This window comes from Anomaloglossus baeobatrachus, chromosome 3 (genome assembly GCF_048569485.1).
Source record: "Anomaloglossus baeobatrachus isolate aAnoBae1 chromosome 3, aAnoBae1.hap1, whole genome shotgun sequence".
In the NCBI taxonomy this organism is placed as follows: domain Eukaryota; kingdom Metazoa; phylum Chordata; class Amphibia; order Anura; family Aromobatidae; genus Anomaloglossus; species Anomaloglossus baeobatrachus.
The window spans coordinates 521,363,448-521,383,778 of record NC_134355.1 but is presented as its reverse complement, the minus strand read 5'-3'; the positions used below and the strand labels follow the sequence as shown (position 1 = coordinate 521,383,778).

The following is a 20,331-nucleotide window of genomic DNA, read 5'->3' as shown; positions in this document are numbered from 1 at the left end:
TTTATTTCTAAGCAGTGAAACCATATGAGGAATGTGAATTGATCCATTGCATCTTTTCTTTTAGCTCAAACTTTATTTTTTAAATATAACAGGAAAAGAATACTGAATATTGGTAACTGAGGCTTTCTTTTAGGAGTCCTGCTGCAGTTTTGACTTTGCAAACTGCTGACAGTACTTCATAGAAAACCTGCAACACAGTTTAAAATGCCTTTGTGCATGGCGTCATAATCATTGTCACGGTAAAAGAGGTTTCATACTGCACGTGCCATGAAGGCTTGGATGGTGGTCCCTAATGCTGAAGTGCTCCCTACAGTAAGTGCTTGTCAATCCTTCTCCTCTGATTGAGTGTCGGCTGTAGTCGGCTCCTACTTAACACTAGAAGTCCCAGAGAGGGGTCATTTAACATTTCTACCTTTGGAACCCAGAGACGGGTGGAATGGCCTAAAGGATTTTAGCTAACATCCTATAATCACCGTCTTTTGTTCTGTAATTAAGGCCATTACTGTCGCACCACAGGAGGTTGTTGTTTTCCATTGAGTTTAGCCATTTAGTTTCTAGTTAGTTCTATTCAGTTTATTGTATGTCATTTGACCCTCTTTCAGGACTTCAGGGGGGAGCTCGAAATTTCTGGGACTTCTAGTGTTAACACTATAAAGTCAGGTGCGGAGCAGAGCGGTGGTCTGGAGAGGCCTGGGCCAGAGATAGATTTAGAGGGAGTCTCCCAGTGACATGGCTAGCAAAACTGAGTGCAAGTTAAATGTGTTAAATGAGACATTTCTGGGCAACTGAGCCACAAGAAGGGCAACCACCGCCTTATGTATTCAGCCATATTGTTTTCTGTTGACCTATGCAAGTGCCATACAGTTGTAACCACCTGACTTACATGCCTTCTGACATGATCTCAATGTGGCCTCCATTTTTGTAGACCATTTCCTCCTGTGGGCAGTCAACGCTGGACCCCAGTTGTTTTTACTACACATCATAGTTTTGCCACTTTACAGGCAGCCCTTCTATCCTAGATGACAAAACGCTCTAAGTCATTAGTAGAAAGCTTCATTAACCAGCAGCTGCATTCACCTCTTCTATTTACCACGTTATGGCAGATTTGGGGGAAATGAGCCTACTTGACATCTACATAAAATTTACAGCTGCTGAAAAGTACAATGAAACTTTTTGCAATTAACATACATTACAGAGTTTCACATATTGACAAGTACTGCTCATGAGTTCTACATATAGAGTCTGTTAAATTCTAGCTGTGAAGTGTAGAGCCTTCTTAGAAGAGCGGAGACGAGGTGCCCAGACCGGGGAGGACATCTGTGTATATATCTGTGACTGCTTAGGTCATATGTTCGGGAATTTTGAGCCATCCTCATACCTTTGGATATGCAAAGTACTTCATGATTGAGAGTATTGGACAATAATCAACTAAATAGGATCCCAAAAATTTGGGCTGGCCTTATAGGACTGCCAACTGTGTGACTGCACAGGGCAATCCTAATCTAGTGATATATTAAAAAGAAGAGAAAACATAGGCTCGGCACTGTCACTGTCAAGGAAATAAATCCCTCACCCCTCCATGCTTGATCCAGTATGGCTCATATGAAGTACGGTGGTGCTCAGCTGTGTTATCCCAGGAGAAGGGAGATAGCCAGTCCAGACACGGAGAGACCAAAGAGGTAAAAACAAACCCTTTATTCAAATCTTCATAAAAACATTCTCATGTTCAAGATCACAGCTGGGGGAGAGGGAAAAACAAAGCAGGTGCAGACCCTGAAAAAGCACGGAATAGTGCAAAACGGCCGCCATCTGTGCTTCCCCTTCACCTGCTTTGTTTTACTCTCTCTCTCCCCAGTTGTGATCTTGGACATAAGACTGTTTTTATGAAGATTTGAATAAAGCGTTTGATTTTACTGAGTGCCGCTATTTCTCTGTGTCTATACTACTCTAGTGGAAGGTGCCTCTGCTCATGATAGCGTAGGTACCTGAACTTTCACTCAAACTCCCAGTTGTGTCCTGGGCTCAACCTACGGTAACTAGCGGTACTGGATTCAGCCCCATCCACTAGGTTATTTATTCGGCAGTTTTACTTAGACAACTGTTTGGTCATGTAATTTAGGCACCTTCCAGCATTGTTATTGGGGTATTAAATGATTGTACAAATTGGGCACTATACATTACATAAAGGATGGCACTAGTAGAAGGCATTGTACGATGAACGCCCAAGTCTGATAAAGGTAAATCTACAGAAGTCATAGATAACAGACAGTTCTAAAACTCTCTGTAATACATGCGGCAGCTAGTGTAAACTTTTGTCAATACTGAAATATTCCCGCATTAAATGACGTCTTTAAATGGAGTCCAGAAAGTAGGAGATAGGAGTAACAGCAGTCTAGCCCTGAGCACAGATATTTTCCAATTGTAATGGACTAAAAGGGTTAATGTGAATTTTGATCGGAAATGAATATTTTACAAATACAATGTCACTAGGAAATATTCCAGGTCATTTTATTTATATATCCACTAGACGCGAGTATTTTTTCTTGACATGTATTTCCATATAAACAACGCTTCATCATTAGTCTACCAGGATTCAGGAGCTCCTAGGATAAGATGCAGGAATGAGCGGTGCAGATGGGACGTTACCTCTGTGCAGTCTTTTCTTTCGCCTTTTGTCTCTCGGTATCACTTCCAAAAGGTCCATGGGGGGCCACCGAGATTAACTCGATTTCATCCCTTTGAAGCAGTCGCTTCTCCTCTTTCAGCAGATACTGGCACATGTTCCTAAACTGCCTACAGCAAAAAGTCTGAAAGGGTCTTGTGTTAGTTTAGTGGGTTTGAAACAGCTTGTGCCCCCCCATATTGTCAGAGAAGATATCTATAAATATAGCTTCTAATACACATTTGATCCTTTGAAATCCATTAAAATGTGTTTTTCCTGCTGATCTTCGTTCTCAGTGATAACATTACGCAGACTAAATTGGATTTCAGCTCTACAATATACAGCAATGATGGTTAGAGGAGACACCACATTTCCCCATCGCACTGCCAGCTTTCTTGGATGGCGTATGTATGGGCTATATGCCATGCTCATTATATCTTCTGATATATTAGTTTTCATCTGCGCTTTATGGTTACTCATATTCAGGGCTGGACTGGGACTGAAACTCATCCTATGCAGCCGCCCCTACACCATCTTCCCTAGATGGGGTCTTTATTACTAATATGATCCCCCAAGCATAAATAAAGCAGATGTTGTCTTTTTTATTGGCTGTGCATTATACTCTTTCCTTACATTTGGATCATCTATCCAAGCCTGGAACTGCCATACACCATATTTCCTACACAAGCCAATGAGTGGTGAGCTGAGTACATTTTTTCTCTTTCAATTATATTAAAGAAAACGCACAGGAGGGGTCTCCCTGAAAGCGACTTGCATTTACTGATTTACTGAGAGCTGCCAGATCTGGCTCATAGACGGGAATATGGTCAGGGTGGTCTTTATATAGAGCTGCTGTTTATACATAATTTGGGATCGTGAGAAGCATTTCTAAAAAAAAAGTGAAATCAGATCTCTGGCATTGCGCTGAGGAGGGGCACTACCATGAAACACGTGTCCGCAAGATTCTGGTTTCTATTTTATCCTGACATATGGCAAGGCTCGTTAAAGGGTTGATTTAGCCTCCTATATACATTATAAGTACAGACATAATCTCTTCTATACATCATGAGCCCCAAATAGCCTCCTTCATACATTATAAGCCCCACATAGCCTCTCATATACCTTATGAGCCCCACATAGCCTACTATATATATTATGAGTCCCACATAGCCTCCTGTAAACATTTTACACTCCACATAGACTACAAAATAAAACAAGAGCTCCACACCGCCTCCTATCTAGATTGAGTCCCACATAGTCTTCTATATACATTATGAGCCCCACATAGCCTCCTTAGTACAGCATCAGCCCCACATAGCCACCTAAATACATTATCTAGCAGGGCTCATAATCCCTGTCCACACCACTGATTGGTATCTGTGTACAATGTACTGTATATTGACAGAAATCTGCTAATCATGGGCAGACTTGAAGGCACAGGGCTGCTTGTCCTGTAGTGACAATCTCTGGCTGATAAAACACTGATTTTATTGCCCAGTAAAGGACATCTCTCTGGAATCAGGGTCTCTGTATGAACATCATGCTGCCCTCAGATTACATAGCAAAAACCTGGTGATAGATTCCCTTTAACAATGGTGTCTCTGTAGCCCACTGCATCAGCAGCTTTTTATTTGCAGCATGGCAGTGGGTTTCAATGTCAATACAATGTTCTTAGCCGTGCCTACATTTTGAGGTGGGATAACAATTGATTGGAAAACCCACTATGCACTGTTCTTCACTGCATAAAAATGTTCGCTCTAGGCCACCAAAATTAAGTGACTTAATTGAACATTTTTTACACAAATCATGCTTGCCAGACCACTAGCTTAGTGGAGTCCAAATTCCAGCACCCTCTACGATGAGCTGTTATCAGCACCAGTGATGTTCCAATGTGAACAGTGTACAGAGCAGGAACAGCAAAGCTCCATTTACTGTGAAGTGTCTGCTCCCAAATGGAAGTGAAGAGAAATAAAGCTGCAGACCAAGACCACGGCAACTCCACACTCCACTCATACACTGTTTATATCTGACCACCGCGGGAGCTACAAATGGATAATCAGTGGAGGTGCCGGGTGTTGACCACCACCAATCTGATATTAATGACATATCAATAAGAACAGGCCATCAATACCTACTATACAGTATGGACAGCCCCTTTAAGCACCCAGTTTATGGCTACGACACCTGAACGTACAGCATATTTGAAGTAAATGTCTATTGTTACAGAACGTGTAAGGAGGTTGAGGACATAAGAGAGATGCTGAGCATAGGCTGTATGCCTCTGTCGGATATTAACAATGTGATGGATTTACCTCATTAGAAATCGCTTTATCTATGGTGTATTCTAGATGAAATGGCTTCAATGGTTTTCCACAGAATTCACACAGCTCCTTTCCAGACTGTTCCCTCAGGATCTATATACATGGGAGAGAAAACGCAACAGTGTCACACTCCGTGAATAATGTGAAGTGGGAATAACACAGCCATCAGGAGATTGCAGACATGTCCTAATAGGATTTCCTATTACCTGGTACCACGGAGGTTTCTCCACAGTATTATCACACTTACAACCTCTTTATTAGTGTTGAGCAAGTATGCTTGTCACTACTCGGTACTCGCACGAGTATCACTGTACTCGGGCTACTCGGCGGGTACCGAGTAATCTCGCGATACTCGTGCTGTACTCGTGGTCTTCATTCCTGCATGTTGGCGCTCTTTTGAGAGCCAGCCCTCATGCAGGGATTGGCTGGCAGACCACTGCAATGCCACAGCCCTGTTAGTTGTGGAATTGCAGTGATTGGCCGGCCCTCACAGCATGACCGTGCCTTTAGCCCGACACTTCCCCGCTCGGCTAAGCCCCCTCCTGCACTTCACTCCGCATGTATATATATATATACACGCATACACACACACGCACGTTTTTTTATTTACTTTACAATTTTATGGTTTTTACATGCTGCCGGGGGTCATTTCAGAATAATACTCGGGTCTCCCATAGGATAACATTGGGCTCGGTGCTCAGGCTGAGTACACGAGTATCTTGGGATGCTCGGCCCGAGCCTCGAGCACCCGAGCTTTTTGGTACTCGCTCATCACTACTCTTTATGCAAATTGTACAAGAAGTATCTAATTACCGACCTTCATCATTGCCAGTAGCCGGTTGTTTTCTGAGGATTCTCTTTTGTATGCCAGGATAGTCGGAGGGCCAACACTGGGTAATGTCTCTAGGTGCTTCTCAAAATACGCCCTAAAATCATGAGAGAACTACAGGGAAATACCACATTTTATCAGATGGTTCACTTCATGTTTAAGTTAAACATGGATGAAATGTCATTCATTACCTCCATATCATAAAGACTGCTTAGCTCACTCAGGTCTTCTGATATTGAGGAGTACAAGTCTGCAAGTAATGCAAGATATGAAGGCCGATGGATATCAATGGAAAATAATACTTTTACAAATGTTAGTGTCAACCTTGAGTTAAACAGAATCTGTCCACAGGTTTTTGCTTCCCCATCTGAGAGCATCATAATGTAGATCCAAAGACCCCGATTCCAGCGATGTGTCCCTTACTGAGCTGATTGCTATCATTTTGATAAAATCAATGTTTTCTCTGCTGTAAATCTATCTGCCATATAAAGCTCATGAATACAGTGGGTACGGAAAGTATTCAGACACCTTTAAAATTTTCACTCTTTGTTTTTTTGCAGTCATTTGGTAAATTCAAAAAAGTTCTTTTTTTTTTCTCATTGATGTATACTCTGCACCCCATCGTGACAGAAAAAAACAGAAATGTAGAATTTTTTACAAATTTATTGAACAGGAAAAACTGAAATATCACATGGTCATAAGTATTCAGACCCTTTGCTCAGTCTTGAGTAGAAGCACCATTTTGAGGTAGTACAGCCATGAGTCTTCTTGGGAATGATACAAGTTTTTCACACCTGGATTTGGGGGTCCTCTGCCATTCTTCTTCGCAGATCCACTCCAGTTCCATCAAGTTGGATATGGAACGTTGGTGGACGGCCATTTTCAGGTCTCTCCTGGGATGCTCAATTGGGTTTAAGTCAGGGCTCTGGCTGGGCCAGTCAAGAATGTGCACAGAGTTGTTCTGAAGCCAGTCCTTTGTTATTTTAGCTGTGTGATTAGGGTCATTGTCTTGTTGGAAGTTGAACCTTCAGCCAAGTCTGAGGTCCAGAGCACTCTGAAAGAGGTTTTCTTCCAGGATATCTCTGTACTTAGCCACACTCATCTTTCCTTCAATTGCAACTAGTCGCCTGTCCCTGTAACTGAAAACCACCCTCATAGCATGATGCTGCCACCACCATGTTTCTCTGCTGGGATTGTATTGGGCAGGTGATGAGCAGTGTCTGGTTTTCTCCACACATACCTCTTACAATTTTCACCAAAAAGTTCTATCTTCATCTCATAAGACCAGAGAGTCTTATTTCTCATAGTCTGGGAGTCCTTCATGTGTTTTTTTGAAAACTCTATGCAGGCTTTCACATGTTTTGCACTGAGGAAAGGCTTCCGTCGAGCCACTCTGCCATAAAGGCCCGACTGGTGGAGGGCTGCAGTGATATTTGACTTTGCGGAACTTTCTCCCATCTTCTTACTTGTGACGCCCTGGACTAGTCAGGTCGTCCCAGGTAGTCCCATGCACACACACCTCCCTCCCTAAAAAGGTGACAGCAGCCAAACTTCAAAACCTTGTCACCACCCTCCAGGTTTGATGTCCACACCAGGGGGGTGGAGCCAGGCGGTTGGCTCCACCCACCGAGGAGTTCACAGGCCTGGAGGTGGGAAAAAGCAGTAGTTCTTGAGAGGAGTTCTTGAGAGTAGTTTGACAGTGGAGGAGAGAAGTCAAGTTCAAGGACAGACCTGTGACCAGGCCTGCCAATAGTTTACTCAGGTGTCTTGGTTGGAGCCCAGTCACCTCTGGCAAGGAGGCAGACGGTGGTGGCCGCCTGCAGGAGCTGGGATTACAGTCGGTGGAACCGTAGGGACCGGGGTCGGGCGGTGGCCCGCCAGTACCGAACCGGGGAACCGATTGGAAACCGGAGCACCAGGAGGGGTACTCAGACCCAGCACGAAGCTCAGAACCCACAGGGCTGAGTCAAATCAACTGATTGAGGACTGGACTTTAGGACCTTTCCCACACAAAACCCGACTGAAGACAACAGCCTAACCATTAGGGCAAAGCCACCGCCAAGGCATAGAGACCCAAGGGGCCAGCGTCTGTGGGCAAAGAGGGCTCTCCCGACACCCAGCAAGCCGGGGATCGGACTACCGTTGCTTAGGCATAGGAGTCAAAACATTCACATAAAGAGGTGCAGGAGAAAGGCGGAAACGACCAACCTGTTAAGGGAGAAGCTGCAGCCGGCTGCGGGCACTGTTCATCACCCCATTTGGTTTACCAGAGACTCCAGTGTGTTGTATCATAGTGAGTACAGCAGTGCCTTCGGGCCGCGCACCGCGCCGCACCGCACCAGCAAGCACCCATCCCCACGCCTCAGCACCTCCTTCGGGCCCCCGGGACCATCACTCCCCTACCCATGGAGGGGTCAACACCAAGCTGCGCAACACCATCCCCGGGAGGCCTAGTCAACGGCAGTGGTGGTGTCCATCCATTCACCACAACCCATGGGTGGCGTCACGAACTTATATCTCTTACAAACCACCGTGGCCCCGGCCGTGGAACTACCCACTGAAGTCAATGCGTGTAGCGCCAACCCCCTTGCAGAGCGACGTGACCCCCGGCTCTGTGAGGAGCTCGAGCCACTCAGCATACGAGCACGGATCTGAGCGGCTCGGTAGCCGGCTGAGCCCACGGGGCGGTACATACTGCATCTCTGGAGCTCAGCCACGGTGATCTTGGGTTTCTCCTTTACCGCTCTCAACAAAACTCTTCACCCACGAATGCCAGTTTGGCTGATTGGCCAGGTCTAGGAAGAGTTCTGGTCGTCCCAAACATCTTACATCTAAGGATTATGGAGGCCACTGTGCTCTTAGAAGCCTTGAGTAATGCAGACATTATTTTGTAACCTTGGCCAGATCTGTGCCTTGCCACAATTCTGTCTCTGAGTTCCTTGGGCAGTTCCTTTGACCTCATGATTCTCATTTGGTCTGACATACAGTGTGACCTGAGAGGTCTTATATAGACAGGTGTGTGCCTTTGCAAATCAAGTCCTATCAGTTTAATTAAACACAGCTGGACTCCAATGAAGGAGTAGAACCATCTCAAGAGGATCACAAGGAAATGGACAGCATGTGACTTAAATATGAGTGTCTGAGCAAAGGGTCTGAATACTTATGACCATGTGATATTTCAGTTTTTCTTGATTAATAAATTTTCAAAAATGTCTACATTTCTGTTTTTCTTCTGTCAAGATGGGGTGCAGAGTGTACATTAATGAGAAAAAAAGAACTTTTTAGAATTTACCAAATGGCTGCAATGAAATAAAGAGTGAAAAATTTAAAGGGGTCTGAATACTTTCCATATGCACTGTATACTGGACTACCTGGCTATTCTGTCTCTTCCTGGTAGCAATGAATCCAACCGCTCTAATTATCAGTCCCTTAGATAACTGTATGATTTTACTCACTCTACCGGCTTCCACAGATAGTGTTAACTCAGCCCAACGATGACTTGTAGGAAGACAAGGAGAAACGCTGTAGTTTTCTTCTAGAATCTTGTATTAAGTACAAAGTAAAGGCAGGTGAAAAGGAATAATCTGTACAGGGTTGCAGACATGTCTCTTCAGTAATGATTCCTCTAGACTAAACTGAAGGAGAAGGGAGGAGCTTTCTATACAGAAGCCAACTAAGGGAGGAACATAGGGACAAACTTCATACAGTCTAATCTACCTAGTAACAATAAAGGAATTTCCTGATAGGAGGAAAAATATGCAATGCAAGAATTATATACAACAGGTTGTTCCCATTCATGGGACACAACACTCCCCGTCTGAAATCATATGATTTCACAAGTCCTTCTACGACGTAAGGAGTCGATCCTGTCCCTCGATGTCACGAAACCTGTAACGAGAAAAGAGACAAACACAAAAAATGCAACCGTAATGCACTGAATTCAAGTCCATGCTTTGTTGATGACGCATTGTCCTTGCGTAAAAATGTAAAAGTAGAAAAATGTAAAAAATGAATCCAAGTTCAACAACCCATCTTCAGATTGGGGAAGCCGCAAACATGCCAACTCTTCCTCCAACCCAATAATCCAACAGTAACGTTTTAATCCAAAGGAAAAGTTCAAGGTTCAATTGGACACGGACAATTGTGTCTCAGTACAGCAGGGGTAAGGAAAGGTACGCTCCCCGCCGTGGCAGTGTCCAACGACAAAGTTAGTTCATGTAACGTCCTCCTTTGGTAAAAGTAGCACGAGTTCGGTGACTGGACGAATCACACACATGTGCCAGCCGTGGCACGTTGAAGACTTGTAGTTGGTGAAACAGTGAGCAATGTGAATAAGACAAGCTACCTCAGATGATCAACTTGAGAAGCGCTCGAAGCGATGAGGTCTCAATTTCTGTTCTGATGTCACTGAAGTGTAGCGAGCGGAGACGACCGGTCTAATTTCCTTGTCGGATTCTGGTTCCACCAGCTCGTACATGTTGCCGGCGTAGTTATCGCAAGTCTCCTCGTATAAGATACTTGGAGGTGTCAGACACATGTTGTCGCCGAGTTTGGATGCAGCAGTGAGTCTCGTTCCTCGGTCGGCTGGGTTTTGTTCGGTGAGAATGTGGTGCCACTGTTCAGCATGATCTCTGTTGAGGATATTTTGCATAATCTCGACAAAGCATTTCTCCATTTCTGGTTTTCTTTCCAAAGTGCGTTTTAGAGAGGAGGACCTTGCGGTTGCTTGCTGGGAGTTGTTTGGCAACCTTGGCCTTGGAGACCGAAAGGGTAATGGGGCTACCCAACTGTTATAGTCATTTTGAGAGAACTCTTTATCCATAATCTTTATGAATTCTTTGTCTTCTCTCATCGGAGCCAATTTGTTGTCTTCGTTTGTAGACTCGAACGCTGTTGACCCGAAGTCGTCATGCCAGAGATGATATGCGTCCGCGCAGTCGGGAGGCTGCTGTCGCCACCTGGTGTCACTCAGCCTCTCTTTCACCCCATAGTGATGCGGACATGGTTGAAAGTGAGTGCCGCGACCGTTTGGGAGGATGTGCATCTTGTAGGAGGAGATCGCGTCGGGACTCTTCATTTTGCCTACGCAGACGTTTCCTATGATCACCCAGCCTAAGTCGTAGCGCTGAGCGAATGGCGCATCGTGTGGCCCGTTGATGTGTTGGCGTACTTGGTGTAGCCGGAGGATGTCCCTTCCAATCAGAATCAGGATTTTTGCACTATGATCAAGAGGTGGGATCTTGCTGGCGATAGTTCTCAGGTGAGGGTGGTGAAGAGCTGCCTCTGGTGTTGGAATCTCTTCCCGGTTAGCCGGTATCTGGTTGCACTCGACGAGTGTCGGTAGAGGTATCTCTACGGTATTTTCAAGAGATGTTACCACGAGACCACTGGCTCTTCTTCCGCAAGCTTCTGAGATGCCGCTGCAAGTACCTAGTGTATAAGGGTAGGCATTTCCTTTTAAGTCGAACAAGTCGAAGAGTTCAGACCTGGCGAGTGACCTGTTACTCTGGTCATCCAGGATGCTGTACACCTTCACGGCCCTTTCTGGGTGACCTTTGGGATATACCCTTACTAGGCATATTTTCGCACAAGACTTGTCCCAGAGATCTTCTCCGCAGACTGCGGTGCACGAGGAGGATACTGTGAGGTGGTTTGCAGCTTGGCCTGTACTCTCCCCGCCATGACTTGTGGTAGGAGAAGGTGTAGGTGCAGGATCAGGCTGAGATGGGTGCAGCGCTTGTACGTGATCTGTGCTGTCACACTCCATGCACTTAATTGTAACCTTACAGTCCTTGGCAAGGTGTTCTGTAGAGGCACAACACCTGAAACATACCCCAAACCTTTTCAAGAGTTCCTTTCGTTCTTGAAGGGGTTTCTTCCTGAAGCCAATGCACTTCTTCAGGGGGTGTGGCAGTTTGTGAATAGGACACTGGCGGTTCGGATTTTCCGCCTTCCCGCCTTCAGTGCCATTGTCTGGTGCTGATGGTGTAGGTGGTAGAACATCGGTCTTTTTGACTGATACTGGGCCCCTACACTTCCTGTCATTTTGATGAGGGCTCTCATTTCTGGGAGCCGGTGAAGTGGAGCCGGTGGGTTCTCCACAGGTGAAGCTGGGGTCTGCCTTACGTTCCGCGATGCCATTGATGAACTCGCAGAAGTAGGAGAATGGAGGAAAGGAGACTCGGTGCTCTTTTTTTATAGTTTGTTCCTACCGTGGTCCACCTTTCCTGCAAGTTGTAAGGTAACTTGGCGACTATGGGTTTCACCCCACGAGTGGTGTCCAGGTAGCTGAGGCCAGGTAGGTGTGTGTCTGTTTTGGCCAGCTGGAGCTCGGACAGCAGGTCGCTGAGTTCCTGGTACTTTGAAGCATCCTTGCCAGATATTTTGGGAAGGTCGTATAGTTGTTTCAGCAATGCATCTTCAATTGCTTCAGGACTGCCGAAGCCTTTCTCTAGTCTGTCCCATGCGGTTGCGAGACCAGTTGTTGGGTCGCTGATGTAGACGGATCGGAGTCTCTTGATTCTTTCAGTAGACCGTGGCCCTAGCCACCTGATTAGCAAGTCCAGCTCTTCAGCAGCCGTAATGCCAAGGTCATGCGTTGCGGTTTTGAAGGCACACTTCCACCCTCTGTAGTTTTCAGGCTGGTCGTCATACTTTGTGAGACCGGTGTTGGTGAGTTCTTGGCGGATCATGTACCTCGCAAAGTCGGACATGTCTGATCTTTCCGACGTTGGGGGCACATTTGCTGACTGCGTGGTGCTGGTTGCGTGATTCGTAGCTTCGTGGTTCGGGAACATGGGAAAGTACGGAGTGGCGTGGGCGTTTAGACCAGTGATCGGTTTGGTGTGTACAATCTCTGTTGTATACGGGCTGGAACTACATAGTTGTTGGGAGTGTAGCGCCTTGCCGGCATGTTAGGTTGCATGTAGACATGGGCACACGGAGGTTGCTGATGCGCAGGGTGTGGCTGTGCATTGGAATATGAAGTTGGTTCAGGCTTGAAAGTCTGAGGTGCATTGGACTGGCCTGGAAGGCTGGAAGCGGTAGGTGGATCAGTGTCTTGAGGCTCTGGAGAAGTGTTAGCACTGACGGGAGTGTTGATGGTAGTTGGCAGTTCGTCGGCTTGGCTCAGCACGTAATCTCTTGTACGCTTAAGTGAGTCTTCTGTGTCGAGATCACACAAACTGGCGCTGCCTTCTTGGCTCCCACCCAGAGCTTGCTCAAAGACTTTTAGCCTTACCATGGCCGCCACATGTTCACATTCCTTCTGAAGGGCTTCAATTTCTGCTTCCTTGCGTGCAGATTCTGCTTTCATATCTGCTTCCTTGCGTGCAGATTCTGCTTTCATCTCTGCTTCCTTGCATGCAGATTCTGCTTTCATCTCTGCTTCCTTGCATGCAGATTCTGCTTTCATCTCTGCTTCCTTGCGTGCAGATTCTGCTTTCATCTCTGCTTCTCTCTGGGCGAAGATGGTGGGTACTTTTGTTGTTTCTGCTTCCGCGCGCGCCTTTATGAGCTGCTCGCTGAGGGTTGAGTACCTTGATGAGCCTGATTTGAGTGAGTGCCTTGAGCTCTTAATGGACCTGGATTTGTAAGATGCCGCTCCTGACATTTGCGCAATTTTTGCTTCAGTCTCGCTCACAATGTCGCGCATGGTGCGGTCTCGTTCAGCATTAAGCTGTTGAAAGTCCTGTAGTTCTTTTTGAGACTCGGACGTATTTGATCTCAGCAGGGTATAGGAATATTTTTTACAAATCTCTTTGTAAGACCGGTATGCTGAGTACAGTTGTTCAAGGGCTCCCTCTGATGGTAGCTCATGAGCACTGGGCGCAGATAAAACAGTCACTTGTTTTTGCACTCTTTGCCACGATAATGCTGTGTGGGTGTGCAGTTCACTTCTGGCTGTTTCTAGGTTCTCTATAACCTTCCATGTTGGTCTGATCGACCGCTTAGATCTTTCACTGTAATTTGAGTGTGACTCCATGTCTTTCTCTTGCTGCTTTAGAGCAGGTAGTGAAAGGGTTCTCTTTACATCCATCAGGAAGGGTGAATGCTGCTCTGCACTGGTTGTCAGGGAAACAATACAATGTTGCAATCTCTGCAGCCAGCAGTTTGTGATTGCAGAATGTATTTGCAGAGTCTCTGGCTGCAATTTACAATTAGCTTATGGGGGATTCTTGGTTTATAGCTGCACACAGTTCTGATAACAGGTTAATACTTTACAGAGCACTTTGTCTGAAGCTGCTATAAAGTTTTATGCTGTGGCTTGTTATCAGCCCCTTGGGGTAATCCTTTCTCTGGATTGTATGCAGTATAGCACTCCTGGAAACAGGTTCTTTACTGATATATGTATACTAATCCCGGTAACAGCTAGTCCTTTTCACTATTCTGTCTCTTCCTGGTAGCAATGAATCCAACCGCTCTAATTATCAGTCCCTTAGATAACTGTATGGTTTTACTCACTCTACCGGCTTCCACAGATAGTGTTAACTCAGCCCAACGATGACTTGTAGGAAGACAAGGAGAAACGCTGTAGTTTTCTTCTAGAATCTTGTATTAAGTACAAAGTAAAGGCAGGTGAAAAGGAATAATCTGTACAGGGTTGCAGACATGTCTCTTCAGTAATGATTCCTCTAGACTAAACTGAAGGAGAAGGGAGGAGCTTTCTATACAGAAGCCAACTAAGGGAGGAACATAGGGACAAACTTCATACAGTCTAATCTACCTAGTAACAATAAAGGAATTTCCTGATAGGAGGAAAAATATGCAATGCAAGAATTATATACAACAGGTTGTTCCCATTCATGGGACACAACACTGGCAGCAGGGGCATAATGATGGTGGTTTCAGAGATCACGACTGCGACTAGGCCTGGCAGGGCGGGTGCCCGGCAGAGAAGCAGCCGGCTACTCTCAGTGAGAGAGGAGCTGTGTTGTTCAGTGGCATACCACCAATGGCGGCAGACCACGCGGCTGTTCTGTGGCAAGTGAGTCAGGGGTGCCGGAGCGAGCGGAGGCACCAGGCTCCCCTCGCACTTTATCACACAAAGAAATGATGAGAGAGGGAGCAGAGGCCTCCGTTTCATCCTTGATCATTCTTCCCCTGTGTCTGCACTCAATATCTCAGCGCAGCGGAGCGCAGAGACGTCACTAGTACGTGCCGCTGTGCTGAGACATGCAGGATGTTCTGACCGGAGCAGCAGGGGAACAAGGAGAAGAAAGTACTTGTTTGTTTGTTTTTTTTTAATCAGTGAGTACACGATGACCAGAGGCCTATGGGGGTGCATTAAATGGTATGTGGGCTGCATAATACAATATGAAGGACTATGGGGGATACCTTATACATGGACTATAGGGGTGCATTATAATACATGGAGGACTATGGGGTACATTAAATGGTATGGGGCTGCATAATACAATATGAAAGACTATGGGGGCTGCATTACAATACATTGAAGACTATGAGAGCTACCTTATACATGGACTATGGGGGTGCATTATAATACATGCAGAGCTATGGTGGCTGAATTATATTATATGGAGGACTAGTTGGGTTACCTTATACATGGACTATGGGGTGCATTATAATATATGGAGGACTATGGGGTGTTCATTATAATACATGGAGACTTATGGGGTGCAGTATAATATATGGAGGACTATGGGGTGCAGTATACTATATGGAGGACTATAGGGCTGTATTACAATATATGGAGGACTACCTTATACGTGGACTACGGGGGTGCATTATAAAACATGGAGGACTAGGGGTGTGCATTACAATCCATGCAGGACTATGGGGGCTGCATTATAATATATGGAAGACTATGGGGTGCATTATAATATATGGAGGACTATGTGGTAAATTATAATACATGGAGGACTATGGGAGGTGCATTATAATAATTGGAGGACTATGTGGGTGCATTATAATATATGAAGGGTTATGTGGGAACCATTATTCTATATGGAATACCATTTGAGGAACTTTATAGTATTTGAAGAGCTATGAAGGAGCCTTTATACCTTATGGATAGCCATTATACTGTATGCAAGAAATTATACAGGTTTGTGTGGGGTTTATAATACTATGCAGAGGGCTGAGTGGGGGTCATTATACTATTTGGAGGGTTAAAAGGGGTTATTATACTGTATGTAGGTCAATTATAAGCATAATAATTATAATTATATATTATATATAATTATATATTATATATATAATTATATATATATAATTATAACAATTATAATTATAATGCATAATGCATAATGCATCCCCACATGGTTGTGTGGGGATAATACTGTGTTGGGGGGGTCACCATTCTTTGCTGGGGTAGTTGAAGGGGGGGTACGGCAAAGGGTACTGTTAAGAGGAATTCACTGTGGGGGAGCATATAGTGCTTGTGGGGCACTTTTGTTGTCATCATACTTTATGGCTGCGATGAAAGGGGAATCTAGGGGCTTCAATAGGAGGAAACTTACTTTGAAAGGGCTGAAAAGCTTACGTGACCAAACCAAATATTATTATTGTGATTATTATTATTACTTCTTTTTTTGTGGGAAGGGGCTCTTTCCCTCAACACACAGCTTTCCCATGCTCTGCTATATATCTTTCCCTCAGCACCCAGCTTTCTCATGCTCTGAAAGCTGGGAGCTGAGGGAAAGATGTATATCAGACCGTGGGAAAGCTGAAGGAAAGATGTATAGCAGAGCATGGGTAAGCTGGGTGCTGAGGACAAGATGGATATCATAACATAGGAAAGCTGGGTGCTGATAGAGAGAGGGATTTCAGGTCATGGGATACCTGGGTGCTGAGGGTAAGAGAAAAGTGTCAGTGTCACTATCCTGTACCCCGAATGTCCGTGTCATTATCCCATACCCCAAGTGTCGGCGTCATTATCACGTACCCCAAGTGTCGGTAAACAGTGGGGGGGCCCAGGTCCAAACTTTGCACCAGTTCCCATCAATCTCTAGTTACATCACTGCCTGGCTGCACACCAAGTAGGTCCATAATGATAATCTACTGCTGATTAAACTGTGATTTTATCAAAACTACACTAAGCAGCCCAGTAAGGGAAACACCGCTGGGAATCAGGATCTCTACCCTAATGTTATGCTGCGCTAAGATTAAGTGGCAAAAACCTGGTGATAGATTCCCTTTAAAGGAGCTGTCTCGAGGATCTTAAATGTGTCGAGTAAAAAGAAGCAACTCTGTAATTTACCATTTAGTAAAATTTCTCTCTTTTTCCAAAAACGGAGGGATTTGTAATTCTGTAGGTTACAGCCCATTGCTTAGGTTAATGGCCACCATGCACTGACAGAGTGGCCGGTTACCTAGGCAAGGAGCATGTGCCGTCAGCAGACTCCATGCCTTACTGGCTGCTACCAAGCGTTGCACTGAAGCCTTCAGGATTGCTGGATCTACCCAACCTCAGTGTTTATGAGCTTCAACCATGCTGCAGAGGAAAAGATACCCCCGCTAAGAGCCTTGATGAAAATTAGTGTGGGCTGACACAACCACCATGTCGCTGGTCTGAACTGTCAATCTTGATGAGCGCACCACCCCATGAAGCCTGGAGGCAGAGGAGCGGTGTGCTCCTAAACAAACAACATGAGAAACACATCCTTAAAATAAAATTTTTAAGGTTGCAATCTTCATTACTTAATTAATTTTTGACACAAACATGTAATTTGCAACCTTCTCTTAGTCCCACACCTTTCCTTTATGCTGAAAGACACTGATCCCTCTTTCCTGGAGCATCTTCTCTCTACACTCATATATAGCCTATGTGATTTCTCTCTCCTTACCCTGCAAGCTACCTAGTATATGCTTTACTATATATCTATAACCTGTGCAATCTGCAATCTAATGATCTGGATGCTAACCTCCCCTCTACACCCTGACCTGTGGCGTACAACCCCCCCCTCTCCTTGCTAAAATGTTTAAAGAAAATTTGTTGGCAGATTTTTGCTGCCTCATCTGAGAGTAGCATGATGTAAGCAAAATGATCCAGGATCCAACGATGTATCACTTAAGGCCCATTTACACACAACGATATTGCTAACGAGATATTGTCGGAGTCACGGTGTTGGTGACGCACATCCGGCCTCGTTAGCGATGTCGTTGTGTGTGACACCTTTGTGCGATCAGTAATGATCACAAAAAGGTGTCAACTCGTTCGTCATGTACTCATCGTTCATTTTTTAAAAAACGTTCCTCGTTTGGAACGCAGGTTGTTTGTCGTTCCTGCGGCAGCACACATCCCTATGTGTGACTCCGCAGGAATGAGGAACAACATCGTACCTGCGGCCGCCGGCAATGAGGAAGGAAGGAGGTGGGCGGGATGTTCCGGCCACTAATCTCCGTCCCTCTGCTTCTATTGGGCGGCCGCTTAGTGACGTCGCTGTGACGCCGAACGAACCTCCCCCTTAAAGGAGAGATTGTTCGGCAGCCACAGCGACGTCGGTGAACAGGTAATTGCGTGTGACGCTGCCGTAGAGATATTGTTCGCTACACCAGCGATCACCCCGTGACGCGCCACCGACGTGGGCGGGTGCTATTGCTCGTGACATCACTAGCGATGTCGCAGTGTGTAAAGCCAGCTTTAGATTAAAGGGAGCAGCGAATCTTACACTACCAGAAGTTTTAGATTTAGAAATGTAGCAGAGCTGAAAGAGCTGTCCCCACCACACCAGGCTCTCAACAGAGATTGAACATTGACAGTGAGGTGTCAATCACAGAAGGGGCGTGCTGGACTGCCGTGCACGTGACATTGTCATCCGAGCAATGATAAGTCCTGCTGCGTCCTGCTGCTTAAACAAACATAGCAAATAAACAACGGTTCGGACCTTGACAAGACAATTTTCTGTGTTAACCCCTGCAGCATGCTGTCTTCAGCTTACATAGCAAAAACCTGCTGACAAATTTCCATTAAAGGCCCCCCATATATATTAAACCACAGTTGTGTGAACCTGCTGATATCAGTGGGATCAGCCATCAGTTTAATGTGTACAGAAGCCTCCCAACTCTCCTGACAGATGATGTCAGGGGACATTAGGGTCAAAAAGTTTGAATTTGTAAACGATCTTTTTTGTTTTTTGACATATAAGATACTTCAAAAGCTGATTGGCAGCAGCTTTCTCTGCTCCTCCGTTAAAATGGGGCAGTCAGGGAAAACAGCTGGCGGTCAAGTTAGCGCTCACTTGTCAGTTATCTTATATGTATGAAAACCTTAATCATCAGAATAGGGAAAGGGAGGTAAGAGAAAACTGCTACAGGGGCACCATGCTGTCACATCTATGCAAAAGCACCAGAACAGCCAGCTATGTGAAAGATTTCCACAGACTTGACAGCAGCAAAGTGATAAAAAAAATGAAAAAATATGTTCTCGATTATCCTACCTTCATCCTGCTCAATCACAGCAGATTCCATTACTGTTTGAGTAGAATCAGCTTCTAAAAATGGAAAGAAAAAAAGGTTAAAGCTATATGTATGCTAGCATTAACTCTGGAGATGAGATTGATAAATAAATATGGCTTAAACAAGGACTCCGACTTTCCAACGCTATGATGCAGTTGTATGTTAGCAGTTGTATTTTTACATAGTTAGGTTTTACTTTTATAAAAGCTTTTTAATTGATATAATTAACCATTTATAGTTTATTTGTTTCGCATGCTACATTGTATCAGCAATCCTCTGTGTACAATGATTTTTACATGTAAGATACCTCTATGTTGCTGGCATGTGACCGGACAGATCATTTCTATGTAACTTTCACCTGACCTCCCACAATACACTGCACAAAACCATCTGAATTCTGAATTTAGCTTTAAGGCATGAGGATCAAACAGCAGATTTTTACACAGATTCCAGCATGCTTTTCCTCTTTTCTTTAAACTGACTTGTTAATTCTTGAAGCATTTTCTGCACAAAACCCATGCAGAAACCACGGAGGGTAAACATCTAGGTTAACAGCATTGTGGTAGCAAAAACTGCAAATACACAGCGGACGTCTGTCACGTTTGCATTTCTGCCACTAATTTTCTTACAAAAATCCCTACTAAGCCCCCCGTCACATGTCCGTGCAAAAAACTAACGTTTTGCACGATATGTGGTATAGGTCCGTCTGTGTGTGTGTGTTTTCCATGTGCTAGTTGTGTGGTATCGGGATAGCACACAGACAGTACGAACTTGTATACTCATCTGTCTCCGGCGCTGCTGTATCTGGCGCTGCTGTCACACTTGTTTCCAGGTCCACAGTCAGTGCAGTGAATATTCATGAGCATAATCAGCAAGCCCGGAAGTCACAGCAGCGCGGGAGACAGGTAAGTATAACAATACATTTATTTCTCAGTGACGTGTTTCCTCCGGTATGTGTCACATTGATGTCGTTCTGTATGACATATGTACTGCTGGCAGAAAACGGACATGTCACCGTCTGGAGCCAATGGACACACAGTCAGTGACAGAACACGGACATGTGAGAAAATCCATTGATTTTATTGGGTCTACGTGTGTAC

General features: G+C 45.1%; 1 protein-coding gene across 1 annotated transcript in view; it reads right to left on the bottom strand.

Annotated features, from left to right (window-relative positions):
• The window catches only part of ERICH6 (glutamate rich 6), a 130,947-nt gene that overhangs the window by 84,866 nt on the left and 25,750 nt on the right, over window positions 1-20,331 (bottom strand). The window contains exons 4-8 of the mRNA XM_075338591.1: window positions 19,213-19,266; window positions 6,004-6,062; window positions 5,801-5,926; window positions 4,975-5,076; window positions 2,647-2,807 (exon numbers count right to left, since the gene is read on the bottom strand). Of these exons, the coding sequence (XP_075194706.1) occupies window positions 2,647-2,807; window positions 4,975-5,076; window positions 5,801-5,926; window positions 6,004-6,062; window positions 19,213-19,266 (502 nt within the window). The remainder of the gene's footprint in view (window positions 1-2,646; window positions 2,808-4,974; window positions 5,077-5,800; window positions 5,927-6,003; window positions 6,063-19,212; window positions 19,267-20,331) is intronic.